General features: G+C 48.3%; 6 protein-coding genes across 15 annotated transcripts; 1 reads left to right on the top strand and 5 right to left on the bottom strand.

Moving 5' to 3' along the window:
* Window positions 1-307: 307 nt before the first annotated feature.
* FOIG_07360 (uncharacterized protein) lies at window positions 308-1,666 on the bottom strand (the record flags this gene model as incomplete). Its single annotated transcript, XM_031206899.1, has 1 exon — window positions 308-1,666. One exon carries the CDS (start codon window positions 1,664-1,666, stop codon window positions 308-310), a length of 1,359 nt encoding a protein of 452 aa, XP_031064018.1.
* Window positions 1,667-3,818: 2,152 nt separating this feature from the next.
* Window positions 3,819-8,771, top strand: FOIG_07359 (uncharacterized protein). Of its 4 annotated transcripts, XM_031206898.1 has the most exons (6): window positions 3,819-4,201; window positions 4,392-4,539; window positions 4,607-4,815; window positions 4,871-5,055; window positions 5,102-5,589; window positions 5,638-6,945. In XM_031206898.1, exons 2-6 carry the CDS (start codon window positions 4,512-4,514, stop codon window positions 6,753-6,755), a joined length of 2,028 nt encoding a protein of 675 aa, XP_031064017.1. In that variant the 5' UTR covers window positions 3,819-4,201; window positions 4,392-4,511; the 3' UTR covers window positions 6,756-6,945. The 4 variants fall into 4 exon arrangements, with proteins under 4 accessions (XP_031064017.1, XP_031064016.1, XP_031064015.1 ...); XM_031206897.1 differs by having other exon boundaries at window positions 3,819-4,539; window positions 5,638-8,771; XM_031206896.1 differs by having other exon boundaries at window positions 5,102-6,947.
* Window positions 6,804-9,373, bottom strand: FOIG_07358 (uncharacterized protein). Its single transcript, XM_031206894.1, has 2 exons — window positions 9,050-9,373; window positions 6,804-9,006 (listed from the first exon to the last, which is right to left on the bottom strand). Exons 1-2 carry the CDS (start codon window positions 9,230-9,232, stop codon window positions 7,111-7,113), a joined length of 2,079 nt encoding a protein of 692 aa, XP_031064013.1. The 5' UTR covers window positions 9,233-9,373; the 3' UTR covers window positions 6,804-7,110.
* A 374-nt stretch (window positions 9,374-9,747) lies between these two features.
* Window positions 9,748-11,374, bottom strand: FOIG_07357 (uncharacterized protein). 2 transcript variants are annotated; one of them, XM_031206892.1, is made up of 2 exons: window positions 10,377-11,374; window positions 9,748-10,177 (listed from the first exon to the last, which is right to left on the bottom strand). In XM_031206892.1, exon 1 carries the CDS (start codon window positions 11,341-11,343, stop codon window positions 10,402-10,404), a length of 942 nt encoding a protein of 313 aa, XP_031064011.1. In that variant the 5' UTR covers window positions 11,344-11,374; the 3' UTR covers window positions 9,748-10,177; window positions 10,377-10,401. The 2 variants fall into 2 exon arrangements, with proteins under 2 accessions (XP_031064011.1, XP_031064012.1); XM_031206893.1 differs by having other exon boundaries at window positions 9,832-10,167; window positions 10,377-11,360.
* Window positions 11,375-17,057: 5,683 nt separating this feature from the next.
* FOIG_07356 (glutamine synthetase) lies at window positions 17,058-19,719 on the bottom strand. Of its 3 annotated transcripts, XM_031206891.1 has the most exons (8): window positions 19,321-19,719; window positions 19,139-19,261; window positions 18,515-18,849; window positions 18,385-18,467; window positions 18,197-18,283; window positions 17,994-18,103; window positions 17,410-17,945; window positions 17,058-17,339 (listed from the first exon to the last, which is right to left on the bottom strand). In XM_031206891.1, the coding sequence occupies exons 1-7, from the start codon at window positions 19,321-19,323 to the stop codon at window positions 17,622-17,624; spliced, it is 1,065 nt and encodes a 354-aa protein (XP_031064010.1). In that variant the 5' UTR covers window positions 19,324-19,719; the 3' UTR covers window positions 17,058-17,339; window positions 17,410-17,621. The 3 variants fall into 3 exon arrangements, with proteins under 3 accessions (XP_031064010.1, XP_031064009.1, XP_031064008.1); XM_031206890.1 differs by having other exon boundaries at window positions 17,058-17,945; XM_031206889.1 differs by having other exon boundaries at window positions 17,282-18,103; window positions 19,321-19,520.
* A 2,330-nt stretch (window positions 19,720-22,049) lies between these two features.
* FOIG_07355 (uncharacterized protein) lies at window positions 22,050-24,508 on the bottom strand. Of its 4 annotated transcripts, none has more exons than XM_031206885.1 (3): window positions 24,029-24,508; window positions 23,894-23,975; window positions 22,050-23,847 (listed from the first exon to the last, which is right to left on the bottom strand). In XM_031206885.1, exons 1-3 carry the CDS (start codon window positions 24,212-24,214, stop codon window positions 22,973-22,975), a joined length of 1,143 nt encoding a protein of 380 aa, XP_031064004.1. In that variant the 5' UTR covers window positions 24,215-24,508; the 3' UTR covers window positions 22,050-22,972. The 4 variants fall into 4 exon arrangements, with proteins under 4 accessions (XP_031064004.1, XP_031064007.1, XP_031064005.1 ...); XM_031206888.1 differs by having other exon boundaries at window positions 22,050-23,834; XM_031206886.1 differs by having other exon boundaries at window positions 23,894-24,508.
* Between the last annotated feature and the right edge of the window lie 1,036 nt (window positions 24,509-25,544).

Raw genomic sequence — 25,544 nt, 5'->3', positions numbered from 1 at the left:
TTAAGTAGAAAATGACAACACTCAAATCATCACCAAGTAAGCATGTGACAAATGACTTTGAAGACGCTGTATTGATAGAGATGTCAGGCAAAATAAACTCATCAAACATCGCCGCTTGAAAGAATGCGACAGAAAATCACATTAACACAATCATCCATTCGTCTATTCCGACAATATCGTCGAAGACCGGCCAAGAACATATGCCCTTCTGGAAACCCTCCATGTAATAATCCCCCAGGTATAAAGTCTGTATCAAAACACCCGCAAAACACCCAAACCTCAAAATTCCCAATGCAATGCAGTTGTCTTATTTCTTAGGGGACTTCTTAGCAACTGGTCCCTGGTCGCTAAAGTCGGCGTCACTTAGACACTCAGCAACGACAGGGTTGTCAAAAATGTGCTTTTGTAGGTGTCCTCCAAACAGAAGCCTCATCATGTCGATTCTGGAAGAGAGTGACCACGAATCGATCACGGCGACGTAGTTACCGAGGCGAAGTTTGTAACGGTATCCAAATTCAATAACACCATCCTCATTGGGCTTGGAGGTTGGGCGCTTATCGCCCTTCTGAGGTGTATAGCCAGCTGACGAATATCCTGGTCCGACACCCTTCTCGAGTGAGGTGATAGCACTCATCAAGCTATCTCGAAGATCTCGGCGATCCTTCTTTGAGACTGATTTGGAGCTCTGCTTGGCGAGCTCTGACATGCGACCTGTGAGCTTCTCTGGGTTGACGGGAAGATCCCAGGATTCTCCTGTCTCTTCCTCATGGTTGCGCGCCGCCTCAAAAATGAGTGCAATGCAGGCAGCGGCCTGAGCTTGAACACCAACATCAACGCTGTCAAGCTGTTCGTAAAATCCATCCAAAGCCATGGTGGCGGCATATGAAAAGTCGTCCACATGGCTAGCAACAAAGGTCCAACCTCGAAGAGCAGCCGCAACGATGAATCCATTGTCATAGGAATCAATATTGTCTCCGTCAGATTCAACAATAGCGTATAGATAGTCGAGCAGCTCAAGGGCCTCCGTCTCACCACCGCCGCCATAAAGCACAGTAAAGCACAATGCGTAGATGCCAAAAGCCTTGCATTCCTCATCATCGTCGTCGGCAATTATCTGCTTGAGAGTTCCTTCGGCATGTTCGTAAACGTTGGCGTCCTCTGAGGAACTAAGAGTCAGAAGATATGCCTGAAGGTAAAGTAGCCGCTCTCTGGCGTCCATGCCGCGGTTAGCGCCACGAATGAAAAGCTCTGCGAGTTCGTTGGCCGACTCATCAAGCCACTCGTGGGTGGCAGGGGCAAATCGATGTCGCAAAACCTTGATGTAGAGTTCCAGCAGTTGAGTTCGCGCATCGCTATTGTTGTGCTTGCGATCTTGAAGTTCTTCCATAAACTGCTTGGCGTCGAATGTGTTGGTGCCGTCTTCGTTGGTGTCGACTAGAGAGCTTCCGGAAGCAACGCTCATGGTATCGTCGTATTCGAAGTCATCTTCACTCTCGTCAGAAGCAGCCCGGCTTGGGGCTGCGGAATGCGCGGGTGACGTAAGAAGCGAAGCGAAAGGAGAGCCTCGAGGAGTCAAACCAGCAGAAGCACGACCTGACTTGATGGCTTTCTTTGATGTGGTCTTTCCGTCGCCCTTGAGGGCCTTGACTCGAGCGTGGTTCATCATTTTGCCGAAGTCTTGGTTAAGTCCAAAAGTGGTGTTGTAAATGCGAATGTGCAAAAAGTACTGAGGTTAATCGACGAGGAAAACTTGCAAATTTTGAATGTAGGCAAGTTTGTAACGATCAAATGATCAAAAGCTGTGCAGCAAGTGATCCTCGTCTAGCTGAAAATTCTGTCACTTGGGTATAGTTTTGGGTCTGGGTCGACTGATATGTGTGTAGTAGGCGGAGGTTCGTGTTACTTTATAGGCGTATCGAGGCATAAAGTCCATGGGGAAGTTCGCGCGACAATATTAGGATTCGGAGATAGGTGTTAGCAAGATGGTTGCACCTGAATTTGAGCAAAGTAAGGAGAGAGAAGAGAAGGAAGTGGACGGACGGCGATAAATATTTGTTTAAAGCCAGCGAGAACCGGGTTGTGGCGTGGCACCAGGAGTGTGAACTGCCCTGTGAACAGTGGAACAGTCCGGGTGGAACATGGATCAGGCGCCGCTGAGAAATTCCAGCACTTTTGGTGGCAAATCATTAGCCGTGAAGCTTAAAGTGCCTTGAACATGCAGGTGCAAGCCAACGGTTGAGGGGGTTTGTGACTCAGGGGCTTGAATATTACGTTAGGCCACATGCTAGATGCTTCTGGGTATTACTGGCATCTGAGGAATCTCATGCATTCTTGTCATTTAGTTCATGAGGTTCGAAGTATATATCACATGTTTGTTCCAATACTTCAAATGACAGCATAGTGGGTAGCCTCCCCAGAATCCACTCACCCGCTTAGCATTCTCCACTTGAATGACCCTTGTCTCGGTCAGCGTCATCGATCATCTAACTCGCTTAGTCCCTTGCTGATATGTCTTAATCAGAATGTTGTCTTGGTGCCTGAGCAATGTCGAATCACACTTTGAAGTTCAAACTTCTGAATATGATTTCGCAACTTAAGAATACCTTAAGAGTATGAGAAGTGGTGTGATGAGAAGATCCAGCTGGGCGAGCTCCCTCCGAGGTCAAATGTGGTTAGGAAAAGCGAATGTGAAACCTGAGAAACGAGAAATCAACCGAAGAGCTTCACGGTGAATGTTAGTAAGCGCCAATCACTTTAGATACTGATACCCGTGTCAATATTAATTGGCCGGTTGGGTTAGGCAGCACTGGCTTGTTGGCTTGAGTCAAGGCACAACAAGATCGCATAAACCGAGGCTTGACTGAGCTCGTGTGGAGATGCAATAGGTAGGGCTAGACTGCAATAGATCTGCATATTCATCAGATGGAATTCATCGCTGATGTAAACAAAGTATCACAGGCAAGATAGAAATCCTGATCGAAACACATTGTGCAACTACCTGCCTTGGCTGGCTGAACCACGGAGAGTTCTATGCGAGCCATACAAAGATGCTCTCCTTGCCTGCGTCTCGTTTACGAGCACCCGGTAACTAAAGTCCTAGCTTCACAGTGTATCATGCTTCACTTAATAGTGCAATCGCACCCCTCACCATGTTAGAAACATCCAATACTATGCGGCTCAGACTCTCTTTATTGATATTTTCTGAGGGTTGAAACAAAACCAAGCTGACATTCATGCGGACTGCTTTGCTGACCACTTCAGCTTGGCACCCAACCCTATGACCTTATCATTCTAGGGGAGGCAAGAAAGCTTAGGACCTTTATCCTAAGTAATGAAAATACTTAGGAAAGTTTAGTGTATATTATTAGGTCTTTAGGCTAGTTAATTTTGGCACTATCATTCGAGAGTCCGCATGTTTTCTTTATCGGTATCAACAAGCAATAAAAATGGCGGTTACCCGAGTATCGTGATGAAGGTGCTCGTATCAGGTTCATGCAAGTGGTTGAGTTGGCACAGTGGCTAACATTTCAACTCACTGCCTAAAAAATAGCAAAATGGCGTCAGGTGGTAATCTTTGGCACCAGCGCTATCAGGAGAGGTTGATACAGTGGGTGTGAGTTGGCTTCCAACGCCCAGTCTACACAGTTCAACATTGGTACGACTCTTGCACTATTTTATGCATGACCTCTTCACTCAAGCCATCTTTTCATCAATCCGAGTTTCCGCCTTTGTACTGAGTTTTGTTTGGTCTACGGGATTCATCGAGGGCTGTTAGCTTTGCTTTGAGGAAATCAGTAGTTCATATGTTGGTGAAATGGTGTCAGATCACGACTATCACTTCAATCAATACTCAGGTCCAGGGTGTTTCGGCAGTGTACAGTGTGACCCACTTGAAACAGCTGCCATTAACACCTAAAAGCACTAGATCCAGCCAGACCCTGAAACTGATAATACTGCTTCAACATCAGCTGTGATACCGTGTTCTTGCTGAAAAATATCCCAGATACTTAAGGAATTCTATGTCTTCTGAATTTTCTTGTGAGCAACTTACTCACAATTAAACCCAAAATTGAAGGTTCCGGCGGGTTTTCCCTTCACCCCGCGAAGTGGGGCAGCAGTGCAAGGTCACTGCCGTAACAGGCAGACGGGGCAGGTGACAGCCCACAGGCAGCGATAAGCCCCGCCACTTATCGGAGCTAAGGTACTTACAATGCCTGCATTCACCTTCCGGACTTCCCAACACCTCGTACCTTCATCTGTGTTGCCTTTAACTTTTATCTTTCAACCTTTCTCTCGAACCAAAAGGGTACCCCCTCTTGGACAGGGCTGCTCTTTGTTTCGTCGTTAACCTCGCACAACTTTCGAGTTTGCCCTGCTGACATCTGAAGAAGTGGGCCATCGCAGGTATATGAGACAGTGTGTACCGCAAACCATCAAGAGCATCACCACACAATATCATCTTCACTCGAGAATCTGCATATTTTCTTTCTCGGTATCAACAAGTAATCAAAATGGCGGTACCCGAGTATCGTGATGAAGGTAAGACAATACCCAAACAACAGAATAATCATACTCCCTGAACCTTGATGATCACTAACATTCATAGTCTCCATCACACTCTCGATCGCCGACCCCCCGCCTAGCTTCTCATTTCCAACTCGTCGCATCTTTCTCAGTAAAAAGAATCCGACCATTGAAATCGGCCGAACGAGCAAAAGAAATGGAGCCTTTGAAGCTGCCAAGAGCAATGCTTGGTTCGATTCACCAGTCATGTCTCGAAAACATGCACTCTTCACCCTTGACGCCGACAAACAGGTAAAGTTTATGGAGACAAAACTCTCTAGTAACTTTGTGTTAACTTTTCATCTAGAAACTTTATGTCAAAGACACGGGTTCTCTTCATGGGACCTATAAAAACGACGTTCGCCTCGAAACGAACGTGAATCATGAAGTGGCCAGTGGTGACAAGCTCAAATTTGGTGCTTTCATTGAACGACCCCAGGATAAACATTACCCTTGCGCCATGATAGTCCGTCAGACGTACGGGTCCATCAAGTATGTCATCTTTCAATATCTTATATCCCTTTGCTAATTATCTTAGCCCCGACCTGCGCGGCAATAGCTTCCGCGTTCCTGAGGATAGCGATATCGAATCTCTAATCAGTGACGAAGACCAAGTGAACAATAGCTACGAGATGTTGCGCACAAACAAATTTGTCCCTGCCAGAATGGCTAATTCATCTTTTGGTCATGGTCCGATCGACTTGACAATAGATGATCATTGTCCTTTTTCCAATATTAGGGATGGAACTGAGGCTTTCGACAACTCTCCTCACATTCTAGAGATACCTTCCCCAAAGCTGCCAGAACCTGTTTCTGCCTCGGGCCACGAGTTCTCCGATCTGGAGGAAGAGCCTGAAGAAGGGGAAAACGACTTGTCACCAAACTCTATGGACACAGACGACTCTTACGGTGGCATTTCAGAAGATTGCCAGAGTATCGACTATGCAATGTCATCCGCTGCAGGGGACTCCATTGTCGATGAAGAAGAAGACTTTGCCGAACATGACGAGTTTGAAGAGGAGCAAGGTATGTTCATGGAGTACAGCGCCCTGGACTATTTTGACCATTTTCCAGTCCACACTCAGGAACCTGCCCCTCAAGGGAACGGTCACTTTGAAGAGGCTACTATCATGGCATCTGTAATGAGCGAGAAACCCGAAAAGACCCCTGCGCAGCCCTTGGCCAAATCTATGAGCACTCAAACCCGGGATGTCCCTCAGCAACTCGATAGTGCCAACCTCATCCAGTTGGACAAGAGCCACTATACATGGAAATCAGATCTTGCTCCAATGATGTCGATTAATGGCACGTCGCCCCTGAAGCTTCCCCCAATTTCAGAAGCAGTCTTCGACACATACAACCATGAGATGATCACACACTCTACCGCTGAGGTTGTCGGCAGAAAACATGGAAAGTACGAGTTCTTTGCTGCTAGAGAAGCCAATGCTGCAGCTGCCCGCGCACAACCTCAACCTCGACCCATCGACCCCGTCCGTCGGGCACCAGCCCTGGAACACTGTCTCTTGCGGGCAGAGATGGAAAACAAAACCCAAGTGCAACCAGCAGATGAAGTCCAGCAGGCCACAGATGAAGTTCAACCTCGCGCTTCCGATTTGGTATCTTCTGGTCTTAGATATCTGGCAACGCCCCCTGAGCACGTCGAAACCACCACCACATCTGTGGAGCCAGAGTTGGACGACTCATCCGCCTGGGCTTTTCAAGAGAGCAAGAAGTCTTCTGGTATCGAAGTCACAAGCGAGACAACTGAGAAGGTGGTGGCCCAAGAGAATGACGTAGATGTTGTAGAGGACGGTGATGCCCAGCCGGCTGAAGCTTTAGAAGCAGCTGAACTGGTCAAACCAGTCAAAGCCGTGGAGCCAGCGAAACCGGTCGAAGCCGCAAAGGCAGCTGAACCTGTGACGATTCCGGCACCAGAATCCACTGCAACCAAGAGAAAGGCCGAAGAAATCTCTCAACTTACCACTGAAGAACAAATTTCTAACGACCGCCAATCTCGCCGACAGGCGCACCGCAGAAGCAGGATGCAGTCGACTGCAAGGCCTCGCCACACTGCAGCATTGGGACCCCCACCAACCAAGCGTCTTCGTCGTATGGCAGAAGCAGTCGGGTACGTCGCCCTTGGAGGAGCTGCTGTCATGTCGGTGCTTATTGCTACGGCGCCCGCTCTGTAATTTACAGACAGGACACGCCAGTACCTTATGAAATTTTATCGGAGTTTACGAATTCGGAATCAAGGACAGGGAGTCGGCTGTTTAGTTCAGTCAATCTTTTGCTTTTCCACTTGCTGGCTTGGGGAACGAAAGGCATGTTGTCAAGGGGTATTTTAGTTGCGTTTATATGAATCTACACGTTTCCTTCCACAACTAGCAAGCAGACCGTTCTCGCGTGAAGTATGATAAAATGCCATCCAGCAGAAATGTATTAAACTTGATCCCTTCTCGGGTTACCGCTTCTCTGCACCAAACGCCAGACCCATATTGCCCAAGTAAGCTTTCCAGGATTCCGCCCGTCATTGACAAATTCTCATTACTGTACGCTTCCATTCATCAAGCTTTCAAGCTCCCAAGGACTCAACGTACTTCTACGTCGCGATGCACTCTTGCTCATTCGGCGCTCACGGCGTCGTTTTTCGGGCTTCAGCTGATCATCAGCCGATACTGGGTCCCTCTTTACGGGATCGACATTCTCAAAATCATTTCTCTTTTCGGTTTCATTTGTGGATTCGGTAGCCTGGTCAGGCTGAGATGAAGTAATGGTTGGTTTCTTGACTCCACGAGTTCCACGGGCAGCTCGAAGTTTGGCTCGAACACGAGCAGCATCGGCCTCGCGCTCTGAAGCGGCCAATTTGGCGGCAATAGTCGCCATAGTGAGAGGACTTTGCTGAGGAGCGGGATCGATGTTTCGTGGGAGGGGGAGACGTGATGCTGTTCGACGAGGGGAACGGTTGGGTGAAGTTTGAGTCTCACTTTGGTCGTCGCTGCTGCGGTGGGAGCTTTGGTGTCGGGGAGTAGACATCTTCATCTCGTTAACCTGAGGAGCAGTTTCCGGTGACTTGACAAGGAGGACTTCATCAAGTGAGGAAGAAGACGACACGCGATCGCGAGGTTCTTGATCATATCTGACAGGAATAGAGCCTCCTTCTGTAGCAAGATCCCATGTGTTTTCCTCGACGATTGTAGTGAAATCTCCCTTGCCATGTCTGCGTGGTTGAGAGCCTCGGTTTCCAGCGGATGCAGAATCTTTCAAGGGGCTGAGCTGGGGAGGCTCTGGTAGTGGCGATGAGTCTGGGTCTGGGTGGTAGAGGGGAGCTGCTGTGGACTGTTGAAGAATTTGCACATTAGGCTCCTCAACGTCATAGTCGTCGATTGGTATGTTTTCGTCGTAGTCGGATTCGATATCACTTTCCCGGTCAACTTCATCCTCAGGCTCTGACTCCGGGACGAGTTGTACGCGAGGGGAACAGCGCGAAGGGCATGGCGAGTCGATAACATCCATCTCATCCTCGGACTCCTCAGCAACAGCTGAAAGTCTGAGAGCAGATGCGTGCCTTGTCTCCTCTACATCTCGTACCCTTACCGGACTAAGACGCAGGCCCATCTGAAGTTCTTCGTCGCAAATCGGCCGTCCATTAGCAGCCATACGCTTCCGCCAGCCATCAATCAGATGAACTGCCTCAGTCCAGCGACTTTCCATCTTGACCCAACCGTCCTTGAGACGGCTGATTTCCTCTTCTCGAACCATGACCTCCTCAATTGGCACGAACGAGGGGTTCGTTAGGATAGTTCGCATGTGTTCTAGCACAGAGTCCAGCTCCGAAGCCATATCCTGCCACCCTTGCTGCTGAATAACAAGGTTATCCTGGTTCTCATTGTTCCACCCACTCATGTCCCGCAGTTGCTGCATCGTCTTGCGCATTATGGAAAGAATAGCTTCGTTTTCTTCACTAAGATTTTGAGCCAGGTTGGCCAAGAATGCATTTGTTTCGTTGCGCAGATCATAATCATCTGCTGCTGTGGTGCCTCCGCGACCTGTCGACTTTTCCTCGCCAACATCGCCTGTGACGATGATTGAGGTGACGCCGGGGTTTGCTCGGGATCCTCGTGCCCGTCCAGCTTCGGCGAGCTGTTTCTTTAAGGTATCGATTTGGCGGTCTCGTCTACGGACGTCTGTTGCGCATGCAGCTCGTGCCTGGGCGACCAGTCCTTTTGTGCGGGCGACTTCTTCCTTTAAACCGCGTATGGCGGCGTCTGCCGACTTCATTTGTGTTTTGAGAGCAGCCTCTGAAGCTTCTGCAATGTCTAGCTTCCTCTTTGCCTCGGTGTGTTTCTCTGTGAGTCGCGCGATGTCGTTGGTATGTTTGAGGTTATCGGCGCGTAGGGTGCGCATGGTGGTTGAGAGAGATTCGCGATGTTCTGCATCACGCTGTGACTGTTAGTTGTATCAAGACATATGAGAGCTAACGTACATCCCGTCGGAGTATTAGATCGTTTAAGACGCTCACGATCCGTCCCATCGTAGCTCCAGATTCATCGCCATTGAAGGCCGTGCCGGCGAAATCAATACTCTGGCCATCGCGAAGTAAACCTCTAGATAGAAGCTGATTGTTGATATACAGCGATGCTGTACGAAGATTATCGGTATCGATCATTGTGATAGGTGAGCGAGTCCAAAGTTGATACACATATCCTCGATTCTTGAAGAGATTGACTTTTTCTCATCAATTTCCTGCGCAAAGGTACTAGTACTATCCCTCCTGTATAAGTGTACAAGCTTGTGGTCCCTTTAATTGTTTTGGTGGGGAGAGCTGGTTGCTATGTGGGGGAGCAAAGTAAACAATGCGTCCGCCAATGAGATCCCTGTAAAAGTGAGGCGGGCCTGAATGAGAGACCAGCCAGGGTCATCCTTTTGACAAGACAGCGCTCGACAGGTGGCAATGCAGATGATCAAGTTTTTTTTTCTGTTTTTAGTTGAAAAGTGAGGGTTTTGGAGTTTGCTGGTGAGGGTCGTTGTCTGGGTCGACAGTCCCACCTGTTAAACTAGAAAGCCTCGACGAGGATGCTGATGGGCCGAAATTGGGCATGTTTACAGCGTACAGCCTAATCAAGGTATGGATGAGGGGAAAGATGTGGTCGAAAAATGGCCAAATGTCATAGCAATGGTGTTGTGCATTGTTTCCATGGACAACTTGACATTGAAGCAGACATAGGTAGCTGCTGGCATAACATGCACTGTCAACTCAAAATCTTAGTCTGAAACTTGGTCGAGCTCTGAAGCCGCACTGATTCTATATTTTCTATCTCCTCTTTCTGACAAGGTCCTCCCCGCCTTGATAGCTTCTTGGTCGAGGCGAGACAGAGTTAAAACGTGGTAGAAACCAAAGGCCCGAATGTTGCCTCGTGGCAAAATTTGCATCTCCTCCTGGACCCTTATCAGACTTAAGGGTGTTGATCCGAGCGGCGATGGCGGGATGTGTTGAGTCGCAATGGTCAGAATACGAGAAGCCAGAATGACTCGGGTATAAGTTGCGCGTCAACATGGATATCTTTGAAACAGTACCCTTGTGTAGACCGAGCTTGACATGCTCTAGAAACAGCTACGCTTGTCAGTGAGGTTCACGGATAGAGTCTGACAGAATATGGAACAATGTCTTTGTCTCAGACAAATTTGAGAAGATTGTAACGCGGTTGTTTTCGGCACCCAGATGGGAGACCAAAGGCCTCGCTACCCCATCATGTTCGATGGCCCCGCGACGTCATCATAAAGACAAAAAAAGGAACACCATCATGACTTACATGAACCGTAGCTTTACCAAGCGTCTCATGTCTCTGGTCGGAATTTGCCCCTCTTTTCCCGCATCGCTTCCACCTTTCTCTTATCCTCTTGGAATCTCTTCATCAAAGCCATCTGCTCCGCCTTGCGTCGCTCTCTCATTTGGAAGCGGTAGAAGTCCTTGGTTTCAGACTTCTTCTTGGTATCCCTCTCGATCATTCTGCGCTTGGCTTCCTCGGCCTCGTTTCGGCTGGCGGGAGCGGCCCGTCCACCGCGAGTCACTGTGACGAAACCATCCTCGTCTGGCTCATTGCGCAGTCGCTTAGCCAGCTCGATAGCCTCCTTCTCCTTGCGGTTGAATGCAGTGAAGAAGGCGTGGACGGCCTTTTGGGTGGCTGGCTTGTCGACACGCGAAAGTTGCAGATGCGATGCGATCCATGATGAGCCGAGGGAGGGCACGTCGTCGGAGAGATCGCTACCCCATGTAGGATACTTTTTACTCTTCTGTAGCTTTGCGATAGCCTTGAGGACTAGTTGCACACTCTTCTCGTCTGCGAGAAGCACAATTGCTGTGCTGCTGCTGCGTTGCACGCGCCGCGACCAGATCTGCGGTAATTGCGCAGCTTCCTCTTCTCGCTCCCGCTCTTCTGCCTCGACGTCGCCGCGTTTTCTCTTTTTCGCAAAGCCTGCAACTTTTGTGGCTTGCGCAGGATCAATAGGTAGCAGCGTCCGTGATTCGTCTTCGAAGGTAATACCCTCAAAGCGCCCAGCGCCTACAAGTTGTGTAAAGACAGCGCGAAAGTGAGGTTCTGTACTGTCTGCGGGAATGTTCTTGAGGAATAGACTTCGTGAATCGTTGGCGGTAGGTATCTTGGGCGCATTTTTTCGTATACGAACTTCGTGAATGGCGGTCTCTGGGTATGACGGTGTGGCGGGGATCTTTATTGAGAGGACGGAGAACTGGTCTCCGGTTTCTTCGACGGGAGACATCTTGATCAATGCGGTTGATGAGCAACTGGAGTTTGAACTCGTTTTCCCTGCGCCTTGAGAAGCAATCAAGAAAAAAAGTTTGGCCCCACATCAGATTAAGACAGTATTATCTGGGAAGTAATTCGCACAGTCCACTTACACGAGAGAGAGGACAGAGGTCTCAGTCTCGAAAGTGCGCTCCAAGAAAACTTCAAAAGTTGACAAAGGATGCCAAAATAAACTCATCAAAGGACCCCTCGGCTTTTGATAAATTACCTAAGTCTTGCTGTCACTTAGGATCGAGGCCCTAAGTTTTGTTGCCTTCCCTAGAATGCCTAAGCTATCAATAATTTATTGAAAATTCTCATAAGCTTGGAAACTATTATCATAACTCTAAGGATAAAGAGTCAGGCGCAGGTTAAGGTGTAGGAGGTTGCTTTAGTTAGAAGGGATTCCTCATTCCGATAGAAGAATGTTTGTATTTCTTATTCTTACATAGTAGTAGATATCGACTTATGCATTATATAATAGCTTCCTTCTCCTTACGTATTCTCTCCTTTAAATTCTTCCCACATGCTTATGAGTTACTAAAGCTCGAAGCAATGGGTGGCCGAGATCATGCCCTTATCAACACAGGCATTACGAAACACACTACATAACTTCGATCAAGTACCATTGTTGATAGCATGTCAAGTTGATGGCGGACGATAGCCTATTTTGTAAACTGTGTAAATTGGATTCTCTAATATACTTGATAAGCCTATCCCAGATGTCCCCAAAAAGAATAAATTAGACGACGTTAATCCAGATGGAATATGAGAATAAGCGTTGATGAGGGACCATTGACCAGAACTCGATAACCAGATTCAGACTCGAAGAGTCTACACGACTGATGAGTAGGCCGTTCATAGATGAGTGCAGAAGAAGAAAGTCCGTTCTGCTGGTTCTGAATGACTTGTTTGTTTGTGGTTCATATGAAGTTTATCCTTGAGTGTGCCTGTGAGGCAGAAGAACATTCTGCCATCTGCTTGTTTGTGGCCTTGTCTTGTTTGCAGTATTGTTTGCTAGACATTGGATGTGCCTGTGAGCAAGAGGGATATCCTGATAGCTGCTTGTTTGTGGTCTTGTTGACTTTTGTTGTTTATTCTTTCGAGATTCGTGCTGACGAGTAGAGGCTTGCCCCGTTTGTGCTCACCTGTGCACTCCGACTGAACAGTATCTCCTCCTCAGACGACAATCCTGGAATCATAGGCATATGGGCCATAGGATATTGCGACCTGGGCGATAACGAATGATGGTGTTGTATCGTGACTGGTGGTAAGGCTCAGTCTTGTAGAATAAAGAGCGATCACTCTATGTGACTATGTGTCGATCGTTTGAGTTCCCGACGTCATGTCTGGGCTGCAAATGAAGATGGTGATCGCTGTCCTTTGTCAGATCGTTGAGCAATTATTTGCTGAACGGTCGAAGCATCTCAAGTGCTGTTTGGTCTTCGGGGCCTTGGAGGTGGTGGCTGTCTAATAAATGATCGTGTCTTGTAAGCTGACTGTACAATGATATTGGAGGCAACGAAAGTCTGGTCGGATTGTGATTATGTAGTTCGCGGTTGCGATATGTGCGCGAGCTGTCCCTTAGTCCGGCGGTTGACAGCTGCTTCTTTGTACTCCATCCGTCGTACGGGAGTTGGCCTTCATAGTTTCGGTAACGTCGATGGCCTTTGAAATCCCGGTTGCTCGTAGTTCGTGGCCATCTTTTCTCATCGTCTGCATCTCCTCATCTTCCATCCTTAGTCCTCCTAATCATCAGACAGATGTCATCCTTCGTATATCCCCTCATCCTCCACCCTATGCCCTTCCATAAGCCTGTGGCTACAACCTCACCACCGTCACCCTTGGTGACCCTTCAACCCCACCCACAACCTGCCTCCGCCTTTCCCCGGCCATTTCGCATTTCATCCTTCTCTTTGCTGGATACTGTTTCCTTTCCACGCCCTTTTTCCCTTTGTTCTCATATCCCTTGATGGCCTTGTAGATATACTCCCAGTCTGACCTTGAAATTATCCTTGGGGTCCCTCGTACTGGGCTTCGCATTTTCTCTCTCAGTCTCATATTCATGATATCGATCCTGACCCAAATTTGTAAATTGACCCTGACGAATATTTGTCTCTGGGTCAAGCTTGCATCTGACCAGGTGCCTATATGTTATGTTGATCTGGGCATGATATTTATTGTGTAAAGCTCTGGTTCGGTCGTGCATGCGTCGTGATTGTATCTCGATGTTGTAATTCAGCTCAATCCAGATATGAATCTTCTCAATTTACTTGATTCTGATGTGATATAACCTCGAAGCTATATATCTTCTTAGTAAGCGTTATGTTATTCGCTCTTGACTTTTTGTGTCTTGACCTTAGATCTCGTCCAAGTTGTGTATTATCTCGATTCTGACTCTTATTTCATACAGGTTTTCGGTTAGATCTGCATTGTAATCCAGTCCGAGTCTGCATATATGTTGCCTCGTGCTTGTTGTATTGAGGTCGCTTACCGGGTTTGGTTCGCTTCGCTTTGCTTTATTTTCTTTTCGAGTCTGGCATCATGGTTGAGTCTTATGTTGAATCTGGGCTGTTTGTTGAGGTGATAAATCATCTGTCCTCATGATCGGTTTTGCTCTGGAGTATGTATCTTGCGTTGGTGTCGATTGTCGTGTTGAAAATACGTTTCGCTTCAAGCCCAACTTTCACCACGAATCATTATCTGACCTTTGACTTCAATGCCATATTGGCCTGATGTCTTTCTTTCTCTTTTTATTTATTTATTTATTTTCATCTCGAACTTGTGTCTTGTCTCAGAGTTGCATTCGATCGTGATTCCGTTGCGACGTCGCCTTCAGTTGTCTTGGCTGCGGCTTGTATTGTGTGTCGAGCTCGATTCATTCGCTTCGGTCGAGTCGGTTATTATCACGGAACCGCATTGACTCGAGTCTGGTGTGATATAGTACCAGCTTGTGTCACACTCCTAAGCGTTGCCAGGCATGGATACTTCTCCAGCTTATGTCTCGCCACGGTGTTGGTGGTTTCCTCGGCATTCGACGTGAGTTTGAATCAGTATCCGTGTTCCCTTCGGTCGATTGTTGTTCCCTCTCTATTGGCCTTCGTGCCGGTGTCTGTAATGTTCCATAGTGCGTTTGGCCTATAGCCCTTGGTATGGGTCTGGTGAGGTCTCGCAGTCATCTCGTTGAAGTCTTATGTTGACAAGGCTACGCCAATAGCTTGATACACACAAGGGCAGGCTCTTCGCTCGTCGCTTTCAGTTGTTGTTTCTGTTGGTCGCTTTTAGTTATCGTTTCTTGTTGTTGTTCCCAGTTGTCATCTCCAGTCGTTATTACTAGTCGCCATTTATGTTGATGTTCTCAGTTGATGTTCTCAGTTGATGTTCTCAGTTGATGTTCTCAATTGGAGTTCTCAGTTGGATTTTGAGTCGGGACCCTCATGTTGGTATTGCCTCCTCTATAAGATCATTTGCTGACTTTGCTGTTCCTCTGTCCTCCATATCGCTCTGAGTATACATCTGGCTAACTCAATGATATCTCTGGTCGAAAGATCGCTGATGTCATGAAAGCGTTCATTGCCAGGAGCAGTCGATGGCGGGCGGTACTTATGGCCAATCGTTGATAAACTGTGAGTAGACACAATACAAATCGTTCTTTATATGCTCTTGGTCTCGAATGAATCCGAACTTGATGCGCCGTCGATCAGCTTGGGCGAGTCCAAGGGCTGCATTGTTCAATCATATCACAACTAACAGGTATACACCTGCATCAACTTTGGTATGACCCTTTGAGATCACTATGAAGACTTCGCGAAGCTGTGTTTCTTGACGCATGGTTTATCCCGTTGGTCATTCGTTAGGATGATTCATGTTGAGATTCCATGTTATCGTTGCATTTCGTTTGATGTCCCGGAGTTGTCGACTGGCCGCACCCAGGTCATTCAAATCGGAATCAAGGAATTCGACAATCTCGTTTTCACGGGTCGACGGCCCATCATCCTCACCAACAACTGAAGCCTACCCAAAAACTTGGCTTTCCAGCTGCTGAAAGTCGACCTCATCGAGGTCTCCCATATCGAGGTCTGAAAATTCATCCTCGCTTGAAAGGGCGTAAGTAACACCAGCATCAGGAGACGCTTTAGGTGCACTACTGCCAACAGTCGCACTGGTTGCAGATGCCGCACGAAGCAGACTACTACCCCCAGACTGAACCCACGAAGAAAAGCCACCAGTGATGACCCTCTTTTGGTTCTTATCCTCAAGACTGCCGGAAAGCGAGCGACTGTAGTAGCTGTAGTGTCCTTGCCATGAAGAACCTTTCGCAGAGAAAAGCAAATACTTATATTGATATTTTTCCAGTGACTCCGCACTCGCATATAACCCCTATCAAGGATACAGCTGTAACGCAAGTCGTTTATTCTTGCCCAACTCAATGGGAGATTCTTTGCATAGATGGCGATCTCTCTTTCCACTTCGAGGGACGGATATCGTTCCCTTGCCAGTCGCGCCATGGCTAATTAACGTGGACAAGGAACTGCCAGCAGCATGTGACCATGGCATTTTGACCTATGCGATTAGTGATGAAAATCCCCTGCCTTTTGCTGTCAACTGACGTATCAACGAAATTGTCATGTCTGTAAAATGCGGTCGTTGCCTGGCGCCAAGGCCTCGTCTGTCACCGCTGTTCGACTCAATCGAACTCGATATGCGTTGCCACCATCAGTGTTGAGTGATCGAACAGATAAGGCGCCAACCCTTACCAATGCCTGAGCATTTCTGGCGCCATCAGGCGCTCTCTTGTTGCATTTCGACTTGCGGCACTATTCGCCCTCGTGTGGAGAGTCATAGTGTCGCTTTTTGTGTGTACTACTCTTGTGTCCTATCAAGTTGCGGCACCGGATTCTGCACAGAGGGATCCCAAGTCGACGGTCAAATGGGGTATGCCACTTTCTCTTGCATTTTCTTTTCCTGCGACATGATGATAAGTGATCTGTCATGACATGACGTAGAGCACATCTCAAGTCTCGCAAAAGTCAAAATGACAAACGAATGGGCAGAAAATAAAGGAACGAACGTTACTAGTCGAGCCGGGATATAAAGTCGACCAAGGCAGCGATAGAATTGGCAGTATGGTATCCATATGCTCTTCCTTGTGCCATCTACCATGATGACAGCCTGTTACACGACGAGGGACGTGCTCGACAAGATGCGTACATATTGCTGTGTAAGTCATGTGACGGATCATTCTGAGATGTGCCTTGCGGCGATCCAATTGCTGGATATCGTGCCTGCAGCTTGCATATCACATGTTTCCTCCTCGTGGGTCGTGCCGATTCGTCCTTGGATATTCAAGGACGTCAACCAATGCCGAGAAGGTCAAGTTCATGCGATTAAATCTTCCGAGGCAAGTGCTACAGATATTCCTCTTCTACTATTTGCACTTGAGAATGTGCGCTACGGAAGGTGGGATGGGAGTTTACCGTCACATGTGAAACTTGCGAAAGTTGCGGAGGACGCAGTGAAAGCATATCTATTATCTAACATAAAGTACAACATTTGCGCCTACCGACCTTATCTCGCATACCCATCATCAACTGTAGATGGAGTACCCAGCTCAGTCGTAGATTAAGTGCTGATCGTTTCCACCTGCGATAAGCAGAAAGGACCACCAAACGGATCCAGCATCACAGAAGTAGGCTACGAGGCAAATCAAGGAACTCATCGCGAACTGTACGACACTTAGTATGCATGCCAGTTAAGCTACTGTAGCAATAACATTCGGCCACCGAAACGAATACGCGGTACTGGAAAGCACCTGCCCCAAATATTTGGGTTGTAACTTATTGGTTACCGGCGGAAGACCATCCGGGGTAGTCACGTGGCTGTGCCCCACGTGTTGCAAATAAGCTTAAATTCGACAACATACCATTTTCCAACAGCCACCATCATTGCAATTCAGTTTGCGTCCCTCATCTTTTGGTCAAATTAGCATGTTGACCACTTATTCTGGCCGTTGCACAAAGGGCGACACCTCGAAACTTACCTGCAACTTGAAAAAGGATGGTCCTACCCACTTACAATCACGGGCCTGACAAAAGCAAAATATAGGCTCAGGATATTTTACTGATCGTTTGTCATTACTGTCCTTCAGGACTAGTTATCATGCTATCTATATAATCAATAGTTTCCCATACCGTCGCGCCGTAAACCATGAGACGGAAACCGTCCGACTAAAATGAACTTCTAAAACACGCTCTAAGCCATGGAAAATTGAAGCAAAACCTTTGTGACACGGTAAGGGTCAGCGTTAGAAGCCGGGCGACGGTCTTCAAAGTAGCCATAGCCCTTGGCAGCGGTTTCGCGTGGCACGCGGATGCTTGTTCCGCGGTTGGCGACGCCCCAAGAGAAACTATCGATCGATCCGGTCTCATGGCGACCGGTTAACCGCAGTTCGTTGTCCTCGCCGTATTCGGCGATACACTCGACGTGGTGAGGCTCCAGCTTCTTCAGAGCTTCCTCAATAACCTTCATACCTCCCTCTTCGCGCATGGCCTTGGTAGAGAAGTTGGAGTGAAGACCCTGTGAGATATTAGCACATTGAAACATCCAAGAAAGAAGGTGACTTGCCGCCCCGTTCCAATCTCCAGCAATGGGTTTGGGGTGCAGGGAGACCTTCGCACCGAATTCCTCGGCGACGCGATGCAAAAAGAATCGTGAAACCCAAAGTTGGTCACCCACTATCGAAATTTGGTGGTTAGTGATATACGGAGTTTTGTGGGGACATGCCAAGGTTTAACCGAGCCGCCCCACATGGAGAAGAATAAACATACTCTCAATGCCGGTGCAGGGACCGACCTGATACTCCCATTGAGCAGGCATGACCTCGGCGTTGGTGCCGGAAATCTTGATGCCGGCATCTACGATCTTGTTAGACATGAATCGTAAACAGTGATCATGGAATGGCTATGATAACGAGACTTTATGTCTTGATAGAGCACATTCACAGAACTCCACTTACACAAGCAAGCCTTATAATGAGCCTCAACAATATCGCGCTGGACAACCTTGCCAGTACCGACACCGCAGTAATACTCGCCTTGGCTGCGACATTGTCAATTAATGCACAAGAGATGCAGACGTGAACTTACGGAGCAGGGAAGCCACCAGCGGGCCAGCCGTAAGGTCGGTTGTCAGAGCCTAGGAGGGTGTACTCCTGCTCTAGACCAAACCAAGGCTCGTCGTCGGCATATGTGTCCATAACCTTCACGCAGTCGTGACGGAAGTTGTACTTGTTGGGAGTGCCATCGGCATTCCAGCACTCAGCAAGAACGATGATGTTGGGAGAGCCGCGGAAGGGATCGGGGTAGACTGCGCAGGGACGGAGGTAGACATCTGAGTTGTCGCCGGGGGCCTGGTTGGTAGAAGAACCATCGAAATTCCACACGGGAAGATCCTCAGGCTTGTATTCCTTCTCGGGGAGTGTCTGCGACTTGTAAGTTGATGTTCGAGTTTCATATAGCTCCTGCTCCCTTGCTCCTTCCTCCTGTCATCAGAAACGTGAGCCCGATAGATCGGTGCGCCACGCATCCCCGCATCTTGGAGAATAAGCTTAATCACTATTTTAATGCTCATTCCACAAGGCAGGCGTAACACCGCTTCCGAGGCTCAAGTCGACACCGCCAGACTATAGGCCGGCCCATGGCCGGCCTCGCCGTTTCGGATCGGAAGAGGAAGAGTGGGTCCGAGATGTAGAATCGGTAGATTGGACTTACGCGAGACTTGGATCGTGTACCGCCTTCGGCGTCGACCCAGACGTACTCAGCCATGATCATGCCCTTCTGATCGAGCTTGAGGAACTTCTGGAGAGTTTCCGTCCTTGAGGTGATAGGAGCAGCCTATGGGACATATTGTTAGTGGTTGTGCTGATAAGCAGCTTGCCATAACGAGTACGAACCATTGTGAATGTGGTTTGCTGTGGAGGACCAGGCGAATTCTAGATATCAAGAAAATATGAAAAGGAGATACAAATGTATCAAACAATCAAACGGATATGTGTAGGATGACCGAAAAACAAAACTTTGGGAGGTCGGGGCGTCGCGGGTTTTATGTTTACGGATTCGATCCGTCTTCTGAAGAAAGGTTGACGCTCTCGCCCGCCAAAAGATAAGGATTCCCTGTGGCCGGATGCAGGGGCGTGGCTGTTACCGGCTTTCAGAGTGGGGTTAAATGTATTCCGTCACAATCCTCGATTGGCGCTCGGCAAGGTCACTTTGAGGAGGGGGGGCGTAGTTTTAACCAACGGACACCACACACACAGGGGAGATACTTGATTTCAACACAGATCATCTTTTTCTACAGCACGTATTCGTCACCAAACGACGATGTCTACCGCAACTGACTCCCTGTACACATTGATTGAACTCTTGCCACGCTACTCAGACACAACTCAAGAGGGAGCAGTAGCTTCATTGAGTGGGTCGTTATTCAATCATTTCATAGCCATCCCAGCTCGTGAATGCTTCTCCGGCAGCCGGCTCATTATCGACAATGCCTCCTTCAGTGGGTGGTATCACTGTCGTAGCGAAACTTTCAGAGCACTGCCGCCTCACAGTAGTGCTGAATACAGTATGACATAACAAGGCGGCTTCGGCGGAGACGGTGTGGGTGCAAGGTACTCATGCTTTTTTTTGACACAGCCGCTCGGCGGGTATCCCCAGCGGCATAAGGCGGTGCCTTTCGTCGTCCTATCTAATCATCACCGGGCCGGCGAGGTTTGCTCGCTGGTTCAGATGACAATTCGGCTCAGTGCCGGCTCAACCTGTTCATTGACAATTAGTTATCTGAAAATAGGCGGATATGAAGGGCTTTGCTCCGCTTACGGAGCCTCGACTCCATTGAGGAAATGCGGCCCAGTGTACCGCAATTAATTGACCCAAAGTCTTATCGCAACAATGACCCATTAACACGTTAAAAGTAGAGTTAATTGCGCGTGTGGTTGTGCGTATGTGGTGCAGCGTGCCCGGATAAGGCATAGTGGGGGTTAGACAAGTGAGAACCATATGCTCCCAGCTTTGGGGATTCAGACCAATTGCATATCCTGCATTCAAAAGCTTCGTGCAGCAATATCTTTCGTCGCTAAGTGAGTCAGTTATATTCGCAAACCATAGATAAGAAGACATCCCGACGCGCCTCCGTCTTCTTCCCCAGGAAATCGAACCCCCAAAGTTCCCTCCCACTCTCAAGCAGAGGCTATCTGATGGTACCCGCGCCTTTCGTGGGCAAAGATTCTGGGGTTGGGTGGGACGGGTGCAATCCTTGTAGCCTGGCGTCTGGCCCACATTCGCACATGCTACAGAACACAAGCAACAAGGTGCACACAGGGCATGTCAGAAATAACTCCAGGACCAAACTGCGCCCTGAGCCCTTCTGATGTGAGCCATGGATGCCCCGAAAATTCTCCATGCCCAGGACCCAGGCCCAGCTATTTTGAGAGCCGCTTAAAGCCTGGTGCTTGTGACTCTCCAGAAAGTCCGACAGCCTCGGTGGTTCCGGTTTGTCCCTGATCTGTTACCAAATCGTTTCTTGAGCCCCAGGCGAACCATACTCATTTTAGTAAGAGGGCCCTGTTTCTTTGTTCAACTTATCCAACCATGGGCAGCAACGCCTAGGCGGGAGTGCAGTTCCTTCTACCACTGCTTCTTTTTTGGGGTTCATTCTAAGCGCTGCCCGGCGACGAGTCGGTGTCTCTCCAAGCACGCCCAGCCTTGTCACCAACGCCACCCCAAAAAAAGAATACCGTACCCAACGAACCAAAGCCACACACCCGAGATGGACAGTAACTTGCAGGTTCTTATCATTGAGTCGTGATTGGCTCAGGGCATGTTCTGCATAATGCCTGTTATCTCACGTTGGGCTTCGACAGACGGCTTCAAACCCGTTTCAGATATCTTAGTCTCTGGTTGGCTACTTTCACCACTTACCGAACTGTAAATCGCTCATGAATTCCGATTTTCAGGTCCTCTTCCATTTCCCCAGACCGTACGAAATTGCAATGTAGTTTTCGGGACACTCCAGACTTTCAGGCACTTCTCCAGGTCTGCCCTGTCCTGGATTGGGAGGCTGTGGTCTCCGGCTTCGGGGATACGCGATGAGTTGTATGATTGAATTGCTGGGGTTTTGCCGTCAATTATTAGCATCGGTCCGGTCGTGTCACTCGATTTTGCTCACCTCTTCTTCCATTTCTCCCTGGATAAATCATAATTGATCTAGAACTGGAGGGACTCCATTCTGCCGGGTGTCAGGGTTCAATTATTCCCGAGCTGAATCCGACTGGCTGCAACAAACGGTTCTTGTCAGTGGGCTCACACGCACGAGACCATGAGAAAAGATAGAGCCCCTGACGATGCCAGGGGTAATGCATGTTCCGACAACTTAATTGACATGCTCTCAAGTAAATGTATGGTAATGATAAGGCAGGCCAAGAAGAAGAATAACACCAAAAGGATTAGGGCGCGTTTGAGTCAGTCTTTTCAGGAGAAGAAATGCATGTTCAGAAAATTTCTTCTTCTGAGGCTCGTGTGAGCTGCCGGTCAGGAAGCAGAGTTACGCAGATCGTTTCCTCTCTGTGAGTGGAAGAATACTATCTCGGAGCAAGTGCTCGAAACTTTGGTTTGGCAACTGCGCTATGGGACAAAGTTGCACCTCCCGTGTCTTTCTTAAACTAAAGTTATCCTAAAATTTATCATAGTCTTCTACAGTATTACTGCCTTTTCAAAACTTATCATAAACTCTTCATAAATCTCTTTTGCCTTAGAATAGCAGAATGGCTGCTCAAAGAGGCAATGCTCCTACTCAGTGTCCCACACTGCTGAGATGGAGATCTGCCGCCCCCCGCAATCCCCATTTTGATTCACTACAAGATTGCCAGACCAATCAGACTCAAGCTTGAGACTATTACGCATTTAAATGAGCAACAGGAACTGATCCGATTCTGGGCTTACCCCAGGTTTCAGTCGATATCTTGCTATCTCTGGAAGAGAAAGAGCAATTAATCTCGATCACTAAAGGCCTCATGTCTATTGGATCGCCAGAAGGGGGATGTGAAATGTTTGGCTCTTCTCGCTCCCACCCTCCCGTCCTCCGAGATCTGGAGAATTGGGTGATGGAATCACGTCCAGATAACTCGTTGCGCGAATGAGGTTGAGTCTAATTGTTGAGATACCGTGCCGGCTTTTGAAATCAAATTCTGCCGGTTTCGCATTGGACTCAAAGTTTACCCACCTCGGAGTCAACTCCGGGTTTGGCGTCCCGAGATGCTGCGATTCACGCCGAGACCCGGCGGGGGGATTGACGGGGGGTGACGGACTTTCACCGGGGGTTGGCCGTGCCAAGCTGGAGGCACTCAGCATGTGAGTGCGTCTTGACGCACTTCAACACCATTCAGTGGCGACGGATAATGGTGGTTTAAATCTCGTGATGGACCAAAGGGCACCAGAAGGGAAAGCGAGTTGCTTTTTACATCACTTTATTCTCATTGGTCTTGGCAGGAAGGGGCCATGGTCAAGAATTGCCCTTGACCCTCAAAATGACGTCGCTAACTTGTGTTTCTACACACCCATGACGCTCTGTATGGGCACGTCCCAGTACCAGCTGGCTACTGCCATGCCGCCAACGCTCATCGTAACTGCCATGAGGAAATTGACATCATTGTTGTCCAGAAGATCCCACCCGTTTTCAATGGCCCGCGACGGTCGCTGATCTCCAAAACTTGACTTGCGGTGCTTGTCTTTATGATCGTAGACACCAGCATGAGCATCGTCATCGTCCACAATAGCGGAACCACCAAGCTTCTCTTTTGCCTCGCTCTGCATCGCCTCGGTTTTGACATTCGAATGAGCGGCCGCGTCCGTGGCAGATTCGGCTACTAGGACGCGGTTGCCGCCTTCTCCCTCGACAATCTTACCGGACCGTACGTCCCTGACTGACCGTTGGAATAGGCCACCCAAGAAACTATCCAAGACACTGCCAAGAGCACCCCAGATCACCATGAACCCCATGAACTTGCGTCGCTCCAGCATCGTCCATGGGGCGCCGCCTGCGGGCGTCCGAGATGACTCCTCACTGCAGGACGGTAGGAATATCATGGATGCGGTGACAATAATCATTGACCCCAGCAAACCTGCACCCAAACCCAGCAAGGTGACACCACCGTTTGTTCCGCGAGGCACCTTTCGGAGTGTTGGTGATGTGATCAGTCGAGGTTGTCCTGAAGACAGGATACCAAGCTCGGAGCTGAAGGTATCGGCTGCGACGGCCGCATAATTGGCAATGATTCCAACGACCAGGAGGTCACCGCCCCATGAAAAGCATAGTGATCCCGTGGGATCCGGAGTATTAGGATCGGCGAATGCGGCTTCTCGTTTTCGTAGTTGGTTCGCGTGGAGGACGGAGAGGACAGAGGCCATCAAACTGTTGGCGAGGACTTGACAGATCAGTCAATTGATTCAGGAGTTGCTTCAAGTGCTTACCTTGAACATGTGTTCTAGGCCCTTCTCCTCCAGATGTACCCTTTGAACGAAGCGTATAGTTGGCCTTGATGCCTTCTTTGATCTGAGGCGTCGTCAGACCTCTCCCTTGTCCGTGTAGCGGGCGCAAGTACTTACGTGTGTTACGCGTGTTCCGGCAAGGAAAAATACGCATAGGAGTGCAAATGGAAGATTCCATGGGTGATAGGCGTGTGCGGCAGCTGTCAGAGTCGCAGCGAAGATGCCAGCGGGCGTTAAAGAATTCCTGCTCTTGGCGCGGTAGATGAGCGCGCAAGTTGCGGGGAGAGCATATAGCAATCTCATGGCTGGTGGACTTAAGCACTTAGAATACTGAAGTTTCAGGGCGCAAAAAGTGAGCTGAGGTTTGTCGTTGTCGAGCTTTCTTGTGGTTAATGCAAGCAAGAGCTAGCCGATTTGGCATCAAGCTCCCCTCGTCAGCTGACGTCAGCGATAATGGCGTAGGAGACATACAGCCACGTGTGAGAGCTTGAGGAAGAACGTCGCTCGACAATAATGAAATTGTCCGGCTTTGGAATAGAAGACGGGATGTCGTGTTTTATAGTCTAGAATTTCCAGGTTGCCCATCCAAGCGGTCTCTTATCGACTTCTCGACCACTACTTCTTTGTAATAGCCTCCATTACTAGTATATTATTCCCGGCCCCTCCCTTTGCAGAAATAAATGATGCGCTGGGTTTGCACCCGAGTCTTAAATCGGCAGCGAAGAATTGGGCGGAGGCCAGGTTATCTTATAAAGATACATGAAGATCGAGTTCTAATCAGGCACTCGAGTAAAGCTTCATGCCAAAAGAGCCTACCCTGAAACTCGGAGTTCTTATCTGAGTGAAAAGCATAGGGATAGAGCATGATACGGGATTACTACCTATCATACAGGCCTGACTTTTTAGTATAATTCAAGGTGACTCTGATATCATCAGCCTCTTACAGGTCATCGTTTTTTGAGTTGATTTCTTATCCAACTCTTTTGCGCAACGAAATATTCAGCGGGGCCTCCACTTTTCCGGTCCGAGATCCCCGGACTGGCCGGATCCCAAGCCGAATAGTATTAAATTAGCTTGTGTAGGAGCTACATATTCTTTTAAGATTAATTTTAAAGCATCTGCAAATGATTGTAATAGACCATAGTATCCCACTGCGTTAGGACCTAGTCTTCTTTGCATACTTGCCATAGTTTTTCTTTCCGCAACAGTCACATAAGCTACCACTAATAAAGCAGGCAGATCAAACACATATACCTTTACACAAGTATGGATCAACATGACAAGACGACATTTTATCATACAGAGGAGAAGAAAGATCATACAAGTATCCCCAGTATTGACCTAGATATTTATTTTGAGTCTTTGGGCTATAATTCTAGATCAGCTCGAACTACAAACTTTTTGTTAAATTTAATTCTAATGATAAGTATGTATGTTAACTCTTTTGACCACAAGCACCTATTGATGGAGCATCTTCTGCGTAAGGATGATATAGAATATGTTTATGGCTTCTTAATTGGCACAGCCACGAAAGTATGATGATGAACTCTAGTAAGCGATAACTGTTTATCATGTACGAAAGGTTAGATGAAACTATATGTATGATACACAGGCTCTTCTGGCGCCCCTATCA

This window comes from Fusarium odoratissimum (genome assembly GCF_000260195.1).
Source record: "Fusarium odoratissimum NRRL 54006 unplaced genomic scaffold supercont1.10, whole genome shotgun sequence".
Classification (NCBI taxonomy): domain Eukaryota; kingdom Fungi; phylum Ascomycota; class Sordariomycetes; order Hypocreales; family Nectriaceae; genus Fusarium; species Fusarium odoratissimum.
The sequence above is the reverse complement of the archived record's forward strand: the minus strand, read 5'-3'. Positions and strand labels throughout refer to the sequence as shown.